Genomic DNA, 12,704 nt, shown 5'->3' with positions numbered 1-12,704 from the left:
GAATACAGAACCTTCTACATACAGGCTGCCCTCAAATGTTGATCATATGTACAGCTGTTGGCCATAAGTGAGTCATCATTAGTGAAATTCTCATAGACGTGCATGTTAATTAACTCTTGCAAGAATAATTTTCATAAATTTAGTTTCGGTCGAATTGGTTTCAATACGTATCTACCGGCTGGGAAATCATCTCAGCTACATTCACATAATTTCCATTCAATTTTCCGATGATTATTAAGAAAACTGCAACTGTTTATAAAACAACATTACATTAGACATACCAATCAGGTTTAATTAACATGGCTGCGGGATAGATTAAAATTTAGTTGTGCTTAAATGGTGCTTAATCAGGTGTCATGCAATAACTAATCAACTGAAAGATGAAAGAAAATCATGTATACGTAGATGAAGATGATTTCCAAGATGTTTGCAAAATAACAAAATATAATGACTTCTACTCAATTTATGAAAATTATTCTTGCAACAGTTAATTAACATGTAAGTCTATGGAAATTTCACCAATGATGACTCACTTATGGCCAACTACTGTAGTCAATTCCATCGCTAAGTGCATGAAATTACTAGAGAGCATACTGGTATATATTGGCTCTTACATCTCTCATTCGCTGTATATGTAAAACATATATTTTGAGGACTGCCTGAAGAATTATACTACTCACATGATTGTGATTTACTTGATAACATTACATATACGTCAACAGCCAACGGAATTTGTTTACGTTGGTTTCCGATACAGTTGGTGATTGGAAAGAGAGTTGTGTCGTGCCCATTTACTGTGAAATGATGGCCGTTTCAACATTAAACAGTTAAGCATGATGGCGGATATGGCAACGTACTGGAGGATACCGGACGTCGGCATGTCGCAAAATAGTGGATGAGGTTAGTAATGTTGTATAATGCTTGAGACAGTAATATCAGTCTTAAATCGTTCAATGTTTATAGCGTCTTGATTTACGTCTCCACGTTTTTAGATGTAAAATAATTTTGAAATAAATACACGAAAAACGCCATTACAACATCGCGCACCTGTTATCCATATCCGGATATGCAAGGCCATGCTCAAATTGCGTGTGATAACAAAAGTTGGAATGTAAACATTTCGAGTTGTCCATCTTAAAAGATCTACACTACTAAATATCAACAGAACAGAAGTTTCAGTCCACATACGATGGTAAGTGCTAATGCCCTCGATCAACTCGGTGTGTTCGGGAGTTTAATTTTGACTTTGAGTATGTTGAACGCTTCTTCTGTTTACACGGAACGATCGGCATATTCTACTGAAAGGCTTGCAGTAGAATATGCCGTACACTGTTCTTGTAATGTTAGGGGCGGTGGGGTAGAGTATTGGTTAAAACGTTGTTTCGTCACGCTGACGAGGGATACGGTGATTTCGTAGACAGAACCAGTTCGTAGACGCGGTGAATTCGTAACCCAGACTGTTTCGTAGGAGGTGATTTCGTAGATGTGTATAACTAATTGAATAATAGTATATATTAAGTTTGATTTTTACTTAGAATGTGTATAACGAAGTTGTTATGCTTTGTTTTCAGTGATACGAAACTAAGGGCAGCTAAAGACACACGAAAATGTGAACGAATATTTTCCCGTATGCTTTGTTTTCAGTGATACGAAAGTAAGGGCAGCTGAGGACACAAGAAAATGTGATTGAAGAGTGAACGAATATTTCCTGTATCTTGTCTAGACTTGTTTTACATGTATTTGTATATGTAGGGTTTGTGTTGTATTTTTTATTTTCAGTGATACGAATGATGCAGAATGATTTCTTCTTACCTTCTTGAGGTTTATATACCATAAGTGTGTGTACAGGTAAACTTTGTCGGCGGATTAGACAAAATTAGTCTACTCATCATAATTGCCGACTGGTTTCATTGTTGTGGGAGGATAAACAGGTTTCACTGAGTTGTTGTGAATGTTAATTAGGAAGTGGTGAGTTGTTTTGATTGCGAAATACTCTGTGTAGGAGATGTAAGTGTTTTCTTAATAAGTGTTTTCTGCTACTTCTCTGCTGGTCTGCGTAGTTAAACGTTGAATGACGATACTTACCTAATACATATCTTTTAATTTTACACAACTGAATTTAATATATTAGCGGCCTATGATTTGTCGGAATTTGTCGGACATGGACCACTGTGAAGCATATTTTGTTATTTTATTATTTAAGGATATTTTCACCGCCGATCATACTTACCTGATATATTTTATTTATTTCACAAAATGCAAACACTTTTCGTCGATTTTCTTCATCATTGAGGATGAACTTTTCCCATTTTAATAACGTCTACGAATCCACCGCTCAATCCGTCTACGAATCCACCGGATTTCCACGTCTACGAACCGGTTTTGGTTACGAATTCACCTACAGCCGCTGACGACCCGGGTTCGATTCCCACATGGGTACAATGTCGTGTGGAGGCTGAATTCCATTCCTGGTGTCCCCGCCGTGATATTACTGGAATATATTGCTAAAAGCGGCTAAAAGCCATACTACTCGCTCACTCTTGTAGCGTTAATGTTATGTGACAGACAGATTGTAACCGTGGTAACACTGTAACAATGCAGTTTACAGTTTGCAGCTTAATACCGCTACCTTTATCAGAATCAGAAGTACCAGTGCTGACAACCCCCATCAGCAGTACTGCAGATGTCTACCCCAGGTACGTTTCTGTATACAGAAACATACCCTAGGACGAGCCCAATCTACAGTGTGCCATTCTCTTGATCGTAACTGTATAATTGTATTAAATTCTCTTGATCGTAACTGTATATTTGTATTAGATACATTTGATTGTGTTATAACTTATATAAGAAACAAGCTTACAAAGTGAATATTTCGAGATACACAATACCACTCACAGTCAGTTGCATGGGTGTAACTATATAAGGTTTCGGTTGTCCCTGTTTAGTTTGATTGATTTGATTGATTGTTGTTTAACGCCACACTCAGCAATATTCCAGCTATATGGCAGTGTCGGACGTTTAGGGTACCACATACCTTTATTAAGAATTGAATGTCAGTTTGTGTGTTTGCACTGAAAAATGAACGATGTCAAAGCGGTGTTCAAACTCGTGTGAACGAGCGAGTTTACGAGCGAGTTCACGCGAGAGTTTGAACAACACTTTGACATCGCTCATTTTTCAGTGCAAACACACAAACTGACATTCAATTCTTATAATTTCAAGACTTTGAAGTTTACACATACGTTTTCCACCCACTTGTAGATGATCATTGTTTAGTGTGTTTTAATACCTGTAAAATGTTGTAATGCCATTCGGTTCAAGAACGTACGATGTTTGTATACACAGCGATTTTTCTTTTACACATGTATCCCAACCCTTGAAGAAATAGTTCTCAAAGTATTTGATCTTTAACATATAACAACAAATTCGTTATGAGGTTTGAAACTGCTTTAATAAGTATAATCAATAACAGTATCAAACAGAAACAAATATCAGAAGCAATAACAATACCATTTTAACAAACTGGCATTGTACCTTTTCACTTGTAAATACCTTGTTTGACCGCTAATAATACACTGACCGACTTCGGTTGTGCGGCGTGGCTTAATAGGAAACAGATCTTGTTGTATTCTTTTTATTTGTGATTGTTTATTGTGAAATTTATTGAGCAGTTGTTAAACAGACCTCGGGCAGAAAACCGATCTGTAGTACATGAAGGGCTGGAATGATACACTATGTGATGAGCAAGCAAGCGCTAGTTGCCTGGATATGTGCGCTATATAAATATCATATAATAATAATAATAATACATATCGCGATGTTTTACCTGTGATACGATACTTATCATGATACATACACCTTGAAAGAATGACACTGTATCAAGATTTAAAATGATTTAATGTATTGCGATGCATCGGTAAATCGTCCCAGCCCTTACTTGTGCCACCAACAACCCCTTCAGCCTTATTACCGCACTTACAAACTGGCTCAAACTCCCAACTATGGCTCTAGCTTCAGAAATCTCAATAGCCTCATCCGTCCTTTGGCATGTTATGGTTAGCTGTTTAACATGTTTAAGGTTTAGGGTAGCTTTACCAAACATATAACAATAGCTCCTGGATCTCCTCTCCAGTCAAGTGTCCCTTTACCATTATTAGGGTTAGGTGAGGTGAGGTGAAATTGGGTTTAACGTCGTGCTTGAGAATATTTCGCTCATATGACGACGTGCATGCGTGTGTATGTATATGTGCGGCTGCATGTACTAGCCCAGACTGAAGCTGGTTTTACAATGCTAGCCCACTGAGATACCATGCCTCAGTGAAGCATGAATACCCCACTCAGACACATTATATTGACTCCGAGCCAACCAGTCCTTGTTGTACCCATTAATGCCAAAAGCCAGGCAGGGAGCAACAAGTACCACATTTAATGTCTTTTGGTATGACGCGGTCGGGGATCTATTAGGGTTAGGGGCTGGTGGGGTAGCCTGATGGCAAAAGCGTCGGCTCGTCGCGCCGAACACCTGGGTTCAATTCCCCACATGGTTACAATGTGTGAAGCCCATTTTCTGGTGTCCCCTGCCATGATATTGCTGGAATATTGCTAAAAGCGGCGTGAAACTAAACTCACTCACTCATTCATTAGGGTCAGGTACTGTCTCTGTCTCACTCATATCACTCATTGCAACATGTACAGTGTCGCTGACCAGGTTACATTTAAGGGAAAATATATTAGCACCCATTCATAATAAACATATAACCATGATAACAGGCTTGATTTAATGATGTGAAACCTACTTTTACTGTGTGCAACCTCGGGTAATAACCCTGTGCAAGTTCTAAATGCTTAAATCATAATAGTGGGTAAGTGAGTTGGGTTTTGCGCTGCTTTTAGCAATATTCCAGCAATATCACAGCAGGGGACACCAGCAATAGGATTCATACATTGTACCCATGTGGGGAATTTAGCCCGGGTCTTCGGCTTGACATGCAAATGCTTTAACCACTAGGCTACCCCCCCACTGCCCCACCCCCCACCCCCCGATTTTCATGTAGCCATGTCTTGTCAATGTCTTAAACTGCCATTAATTCAATGATGCTTACTCAAGATAAACGAGCAAATGCTTAAAGTAGTAGTATCTTAGCCATACATAATATTTTGAAGTGAAGTTTAGTGAATCCAGTCAAGAGGCGTGTTATTTGACTGTGGAACGTACTTTCCTAAGAGTATGAACGACACATTTTGACACTTTTTCCAAGTTTGAGAAGAGAAACTAAGACGTTTACATTTGGCCTAACTCTTTGAAGCTTCATACATCAGTAAACATGCACAAGCTTAAAGCGACCCGTATCTATCTGCCTGCATGGTGCTCAAGGAACTTTTTTATTTGTTTTTCAGTCATCAGGACTCGTCCTGGCGGGGCTTGGCCTTGCAGCTGTTGGTTTCGGAGGTAAGTCACTGTGTGAAGATATGATGCTGTACACGAAGAAATACATGAGGTGAACAATAGCATATGTATGTTGATAGTGTGGGTGCAACATGATACATACCCCAATAATATTGGTGGGACACTATTCATATCCCGATCTTGGTGTAATTCGATACATGTACCCCGGTGATATGGGTGCAATACGATACATAGAGAATCTCACCCAAGTGTTTTTTTATGTCAAATATATCACCACGAGTTGATAAAGTTACAAATATCTGAGGCTTGACAAGGATATTTTACTATTATCAACGAGTGTTGATATATTTGATATCAGAAGACACTCGGGTGAGATTCTATTTGTCATAAATAATTACTCTTCATTAGTTTTCAATGAAAAGGTACATCTCTGAACACACTTCTGCCATTAGACTTGTAGTGCAGCAATTTCATAGCATTGTGACGTTCATGACGTCGTAGAATTGTCAAGGCATTGTACAAAATCTGTCAAAATAATATCTCCTAGGAGATACCGTTTGATCTCACACAAGCAATATCTCCTGTGGAACACAGGTTTGCATGATAAGATTCATATCCTGATACACTGCTTCTATTTCATAAGGGCCGTCGGGGTAGCCTAGTGGTTAAAGCGTTGGCTCGTCATGCTGAAGACGCAGGTTCGAATCCCCACATGGGTACAATGTGCGAAGCCCATTTCTGGTGTCCCCGGCAGTGATGTTGCTGGAATATTGCTAAAAACGGCGTAAAAACCAAACTCAGTCAGTCAGTCAGTCTATTTCATAAGTTCATATTATCTTCCTTTATGCATGAAGTGGAACACTTTATATGGATAGACAATTTCTTTGTTGCAGTAGTGAGTGAGTGAGTTTAGTTTTAAGCCGCACTCAGCAATATTCCAGCTATATGGCGGTGGTCTGTAAATAATCGAGTCTGGACCAGACAATCCAGTGATCATGAGCATCGATCTGCGGAATTGGGAACCGATGACATGTGTCAACCAAGTCAGCTAGCCTGACCACCCGATCCCGTTAGTCGCCTTTTACGACAAGCATAGTCACCTTTTGTGGCAAGCATGGGTTGCTGAAGACCTATTCTACCCCTGGTCTTCACGGGTCTTGTTGCAGTAGTAGTTGCGACGTTTCGGTGTAGATCCTAACACCGTTATCAAGCAAATAATGACATTAAATGCAGTTAAGTCACGCCTTGAATTCTTTGTTTTTAGTTCACAGTGAAAATGGGATATTGTAGGGGAGGAATTTATACGCTTTGGGGCACGTTGATGATTCTTCTATTAATAGCCAACCAGAAAATATCAGAGATCTGCGTAATCTACTTCTTGAACATGTACTAACATGTTTTTACATCAATTCAACTTGTGATGTATTGTATGTATTGATATATGGATTGTAAATGGATGTATATTATAATGAGCCTTATAGTGTGATACGATGCTGTAGTGCCATATCATTAGATCACTGCTGATTGAGCCCACCTTACAGATAGGAAGTTTCATGTTTGCAATTCACAGTGTGTCGATTACAAGCCCCAGTTAAATAGTACTAATAATGGACATTAATAAAGCACTTGTATCCACACACTTGTGCGTGCTGAAAACGCTAAAACATTATTACCCAAAATAACCTAAGCTGCTTGAGAGGCGCGAGAATGTTAACAGTCATATGACCTATCCCACCGGGTACCCATTCACTGCTGGTTGAACAGAATCAATTTTGAACAAACTCACTTGCCTAAGGTGAGACCACATGTGTGCAGGACAGAAGTCCTAGAAACTCTCAGGAGTCAAGCTGCCGACAGTCACCCATCAAAGGACTCTCCGTGACCATGGTTGCTTAACTTCACCTGATTTGTGCCCAGGGCCTCGTTCCTCAAAGCGATTGTAACCCTAAGGCGATCGTATCTCCCATACTTTAACATGGACTTACGACAGTCGTAGCGATACGATCACTTTGAGGAACGGGGCCCTGGTCTCTATGCTCAAGACCACACACCGCCAATTAAGTACAACTGTGTAAAATATGCAAATACATCACCATTGCAATTAATACAAGGTTTCTTTTGATTTGTTTGCCGAGAACAGTAACAAATACATCTTAGACAATCGAAAAATTAAGATAATTAATTATTGCATTAACCATGAATAATACAGTTAAACTGCATTCTGTTAAAACCTGAGGTGTTGCAGTTAAGATTGTCTCGAAGCTATTTTCCAGTCCCTAACAATATTTCCAGTCTCCTCAACATTGACACATCAGTGATTGTACATGACCAAGCAAGGCCTATTCATTTTAGACACATTTCTTATAAGACTGTGCATTTAAATGATAGAAATCAACTGTATCCATGGATGCAAAACATATTGAAGTCAGTTCTATAAACAAATAAGGCAACAATAATGACTTCATTAACTGCGCAGTGGTGGAAATTAACGAGTGTCACTGTTCCTTTACAGGTCGTTATCTCGTACGTTACGGGCGCGTCGCTCAGCAGACACTGAAGAAACAACTAGATGCTCTTCCTCAGTCAGGTGTAAGTTAATGCTGTGTGGAATTTAGTGAGTGAGTGAGTGAGTGAGTTTAATTTTACGTCGCTTTTTTACAATATTCCAGCAGCATCACGGCAGGGACGCCCATGTGGTGAATCGAACCTGGGTCTTCAGCTTGACGCTTTAACCACAAGGCTACACCACTGCCCATGTAATTTGGGAGAAGATCAATGAATCGACCAACAACTGGTCAGATGGTGCCAACACAACACAGAATGCTCTGGGCAATGGTAAAGTTTAAAGACCCATGAAGATCCAGGTTAGAATTGATCATCAGTAAGTCTTGCTTGTCGTAAGAGGTGACCGACAGGATTGGGTGGTCAGGCTTACTGTCTAGGTTGACACATGTCATCGTATCCCAATTGCGTAGATCGATGGTCATGATGTTCATCACTGGATTGTCTGGTCCAGACTCGATTATTTACAGGCCGCCGCCATAGCGCTGGAATATTGCTGAGTGCGGCGTAAAACAAAACTCACTCACTGAAAAAATAATTTCACAATTTTTATCTTCCTAGGCCTTCAGCAAGTACTACAAAGGAGGCTTTGACCCGAAGATGACCAAGAGAGAAGCGGGGTTGGTGCTAGGGGTCAGGTGAGCTATCACCCTTTTTGTGTTAGTTGTATTCCCTTGTTAACAGTACATAAATCAAAGCCCTGGTGCAAGTCCTTTATATATATGTTGCGTCACCATGGTAACTGTGCATAAATAAAAGCACAGCTGCAAGGAGTCAGATAAGAAAGTCCTTTGTATATACATTCTGTCACCATGGTAACTGTTCATTAATCACCATACAGGTGCTGGTGGTCAAGAAAGACAACCCATGCTTGTCATAAGAGGTGACTAACAGGATCAGGTGGTCAGGCTGGCTCCCAGTTAGGTAGATCAATGTTCATGATGTTGTTCACTGGATTGTCTGGTCCAGATTAGATTATTTACAGACTGCCACCATATTGCTGGAATATTGCTGAGTGTGGTGTTTAAATCAATCAATCAATTGTTTGTTTGTTGAATAACCATGGTAACTATGCATCAGTCACATCACTGCTACTGGGAGACAGGTTAGCCATAATCTTTTAATGTTTGTTGAGTAACCATGTAACTATGCATCAATCATATCACTGCTACTGGGAGACAGGTTAGCCATAATCTTTTAATGTTTGTTGAGTAACCATGGTAACTGTGCATCAATCACGTCACTGCAATGGCTGATATGCCAATATCTTTTGTATGACTCGTGTTACCAGGGTAACGGTTAATTACATCACACATGATTGGGGACACCAACTTTTGTATGTAAGTGATATTATATGGTAGTTTTCATATCATATGTTATCATCTTGAGATGACTGCCTAAAGACCTAAAGGACTCTGGTTGGTGTTAGGTATGATATCAAAACTGCCATGTATAACCTCTAAATGCTATGCTTCTATGTGTGAGAGTTAAAATTGTTTGGTTCAGCTCTCCAAGAAGAATGTAGGTATTATTATCCCCCGCCACAAAATTTGGCATGTGTTTTCAGGACATAAATGCCTTGCTGGAGTTCGAAACAGAAACCACATTACAATTTGTTTACAGAGTTATGGCCCTTGTCATGCTTTTCTTGACTTAACGTTATCCCCAATGGGAACAGATTTTCTCAGTAACTCTTAGAGGTAGGGAAACCAAGTGTGGTATGTATTTTCAGGACACAAATGCCTTGAAGGAGGTCGAAAACGGAAACAGTGTTACAATAATTTGTTACAGAGTTATGTCCCCTTTCATGCGTTTCTTCACACAGTGTTGTTATCGCCAATGGCTACAGATTTTCTCAGTAACTGTTATTGTTAGGGAATCTAAATGTGGTATATGTTTTCAGGACATGAGTGTCGTGGTGGAGTTAAAAAACAGGAACCGTGTTACAATTTTTATCAGAGTCATGACCCTGTGATCTTCTTTTAGCTGGCGAAACAGTAATCCTCTCAGTAGTCATTTAACAGCTTGTCTCTATATGTAGGAAGAGTGAATAGTTGTCAACATAGGAACAGAACACTGGCGGGGGATGCTGATGAACATGTCTTCTTATTTTCTACTGGAAAAGCTGTATAACCAGGGATGAGAATCTTCCACGGATCCGCTGAATTCCGGGAATTTCATAACACCAAGGGTCATTTTTGTGAATCATCTAAATCCGTTGACAATTGTATTGCTTCAGCAGATTTAAAGTTTTTTTAATGGTTGCTGTGCTCATGATATTGTCATTTTGAGCAAGGTTTTAAAGGTCTAAAATGCCTAAATATCAGGAGCTTTGGCTAGTTTTGAGAGTTTTTCTCAAAACTTCATTCTCACCCCTGTATAACACAATGAGACGTCAACACACTGAACATGATCCAATTGGTCACTTTCAGCCCAGCTGCAAGCAAGGCTAAAATCAAGGAGGCACACAAGAGAATAATGCTGTTGAACCACCCTGACAGAGGTATGTATAAGAATTCCATATTCAAACACTACATGCTCTTCATTATAGAGTGACCCATGAAGATCTGGTTAGAATTGATCTTCAGCAACCCATGCTTGTCATAAGAGGCTTACTAACGGGATCAGGTGGTCAGGCTCGCTGACTTGGTTGACACATGTCATCGGTTCCCAATTGCATAGATTGATCTGCTGCTCATGCTGTGGGTCACAGATTGTCTGGTCCAGACTCGATTATTTTCAAACCGCTGCTGTATATCTGGAATATTGCTGAGTGCGGCATAAAACTCAACTCATTCACATTCTCCTATGTTATGTTATTCCAGGTGGCTCCCCATTCCTGGCAGCTAAGATTAACGGAGCCAAGGACTGTCTGGACAACACACGCGCCGGGAGTTCTTGATTTCAACATGAGTGTGTATGATGTGTGACTGTTGGAGGTGCCCGGTGTAGCAGGATCTCACTCCCAGATATGTTGGTGCGATCAGTATATTGTAAATAGTCGGATTTGTCAATAAAGAAAATATACATGGAGAATGGATGTTGTTAGTTATAAAAGTTAGCAATGAGTGAGTTTAGTGTTATGCTGCTCTTAGGCCAAATAATAATAATATTGTGGTTCCGATTGCATCTCTTTAAAAATTAGGGTAGGTGGTTAGGAATATTTTATTTCACATACATTTTTCAGAAGGAAAGTACAAAGTAATGTGTAATTATTTATTCAATCAAGCTTGCAGCCATCATATCGACTTTCTCTATCAGAATGACCGATATCTGTCGGCGTCGGGAAAAATCAATGGTATCTGAAAGCTTATTTTATTCAGTCCTCTTAAAAATAATAGGATCGGCACCAGAATTCAAGGGTCGGTCGGGTAATCGGAACCACAGCATTTTTTTCTTTAGGCTTTAACAATATTCCAGCAATATCCCGGCGGGTGACGCCAGAAATGGGCTTCACACATTGTACCCATGTGGGCAATCGAACTCGAGTCTTCGGCGTGACTAGCGAACGGTTTAACCACTAGGCTATGGGTACAATATGTGAAGCCCATTTCTGGGGTCCCCCACTGTGGTATTGTTGGAATAGTGCTAAAAATGGGCGTAGAACTAGATTCACTCACTAGTTGTTGTAGCTGTTGGGTTAATACAGTATTCACTCACTAGTTGTTGTAGCTGTTGGGTTAATACAGTATTCACTCACTAGTTGTTGTAGCTGTTGGGTTAATACAGTATTCAATCACTAGTTGTTGTAGCTGTTGGGTTAATACAGTATTCACTCACTAGTTGTTGTAGCTGTTGGGTTAATACAGTATTCACTCACTAATTGTTGTAGCTGTTGGGTTAATACAGTATTCACTCACTAGTTGTTGTAGCTGTTGGGTTAATACAGTATTCACTCACTAGTTGTAGCTGTTGGGTTAATACAGTATTCACTCACTAGTTGTTGTAGCTGTTGGGTTAATACAGTATTCACTCACTAGTTGTTGTAGCTGTTGGGTTAATACAGTATTCAATCACTAGTTGTTGTAGCTGTTGGGTTAATACAGTATTCAATCACTAGTTGTTGTAGCTGTTGGGTTAATACAGTATTCACTCACTAATTGTTGTAGCTGTTGGGTTAATACAGTATTCACTCACTAGTTGTTGTAGCTGTTGGGTTAATACAGTATTCACTCACTAGTTGTTGTAGCTGTTGGGTTAATACAGTATTCACTCACTAGTTGTTGTAGCTGTTGGGTTAATACAGTATTCAAGTCACTAATTGTTGTAGCTGTTGGGTTAATACAGTTTTAACTCACTAATTGTTGGAGCTGTTGGGTTAATACAGTATTCACTCACTAGTTGTAGCTGTTGGGTTAATACAGTATTCAAGTCACTAATTGTTGTAGCTGTTGGGTTAATACAGTTTTAACTCACTAATTGTTGTAGCTGTTGGGTTAATACAGTATTCACTCACTAGTTGTTGTAGCTGTTGGGTTAATACAGTATTCACTCACTAGTTGTTGTAGCTGTTGGGTTAATACAGTATTCAATCACTAGTTGTTGTAGCTGTTGGGTTAATACAGTATTCAATCACTAGTTGTTGTAGCTGTTGGGTTAATACAGTATTCACTCACTAATTGTTGTAGCTGTTGGGTTAATACAGTATTCACTCACTAGTTGTTGTAGCTGTTGGGTTAATACAGTATTCACTCACTAGTTGTTGTAGCTGTTGGGTTAATACAGTATTCACTCA

General features: G+C 39.5%; 1 protein-coding gene across 1 annotated transcript; it reads left to right on the top strand.

The window, feature by feature from the left end:
* Positions 1-1,004: 1,004 nt before the first annotated feature.
* LOC124269422 (mitochondrial import inner membrane translocase subunit TIM14-like) lies at positions 1,005-11,002 on the top strand. The gene is made up of 6 exons (XM_046704427.1): positions 1,005-1,192; positions 5,398-5,449; positions 7,920-7,996; positions 8,531-8,607; positions 10,402-10,472; positions 10,795-11,002. Exons 1-6 carry the CDS (start codon positions 1,190-1,192, stop codon positions 10,869-10,871), a joined length of 357 nt encoding a protein of 118 aa, XP_046560383.1. The 5' UTR covers positions 1,005-1,189; the 3' UTR covers positions 10,872-11,002.
* Positions 11,003-12,704: the final 1,702 nt, after the last annotated feature.

This window comes from Haliotis rubra, unplaced genomic scaffold (genome assembly GCF_003918875.1).
Source record: "Haliotis rubra isolate DU_JTF1 unplaced genomic scaffold, ASM391887v1 Scf1449, whole genome shotgun sequence".
Taxonomy (NCBI): domain Eukaryota; kingdom Metazoa; phylum Mollusca; class Gastropoda; order Lepetellida; family Haliotidae; genus Haliotis; species Haliotis rubra.
Note: the sequence above shows the minus strand (reverse complement) of the source record. Positions and strands in the feature narration are given on the sequence as shown.

Bases quoted from the DNA above. Each gene is read 5' to 3' on its own strand.
- LOC124269422 (XM_046704427.1), top strand. The intron at 5,450-7,919 runs GTAAGTCACTGT...GTTCCTTTACAG, and splicing joins TGCAGCTGTTGGTTTCGGAG to GTCGTTATCTCGTACGTTAC. The intron at 10,473-10,794 runs GTATGTATAAGA...ATGTTATTCCAG, and splicing joins GTTGAACCACCCTGACAGAG to GTGGCTCCCCATTCCTGGCA.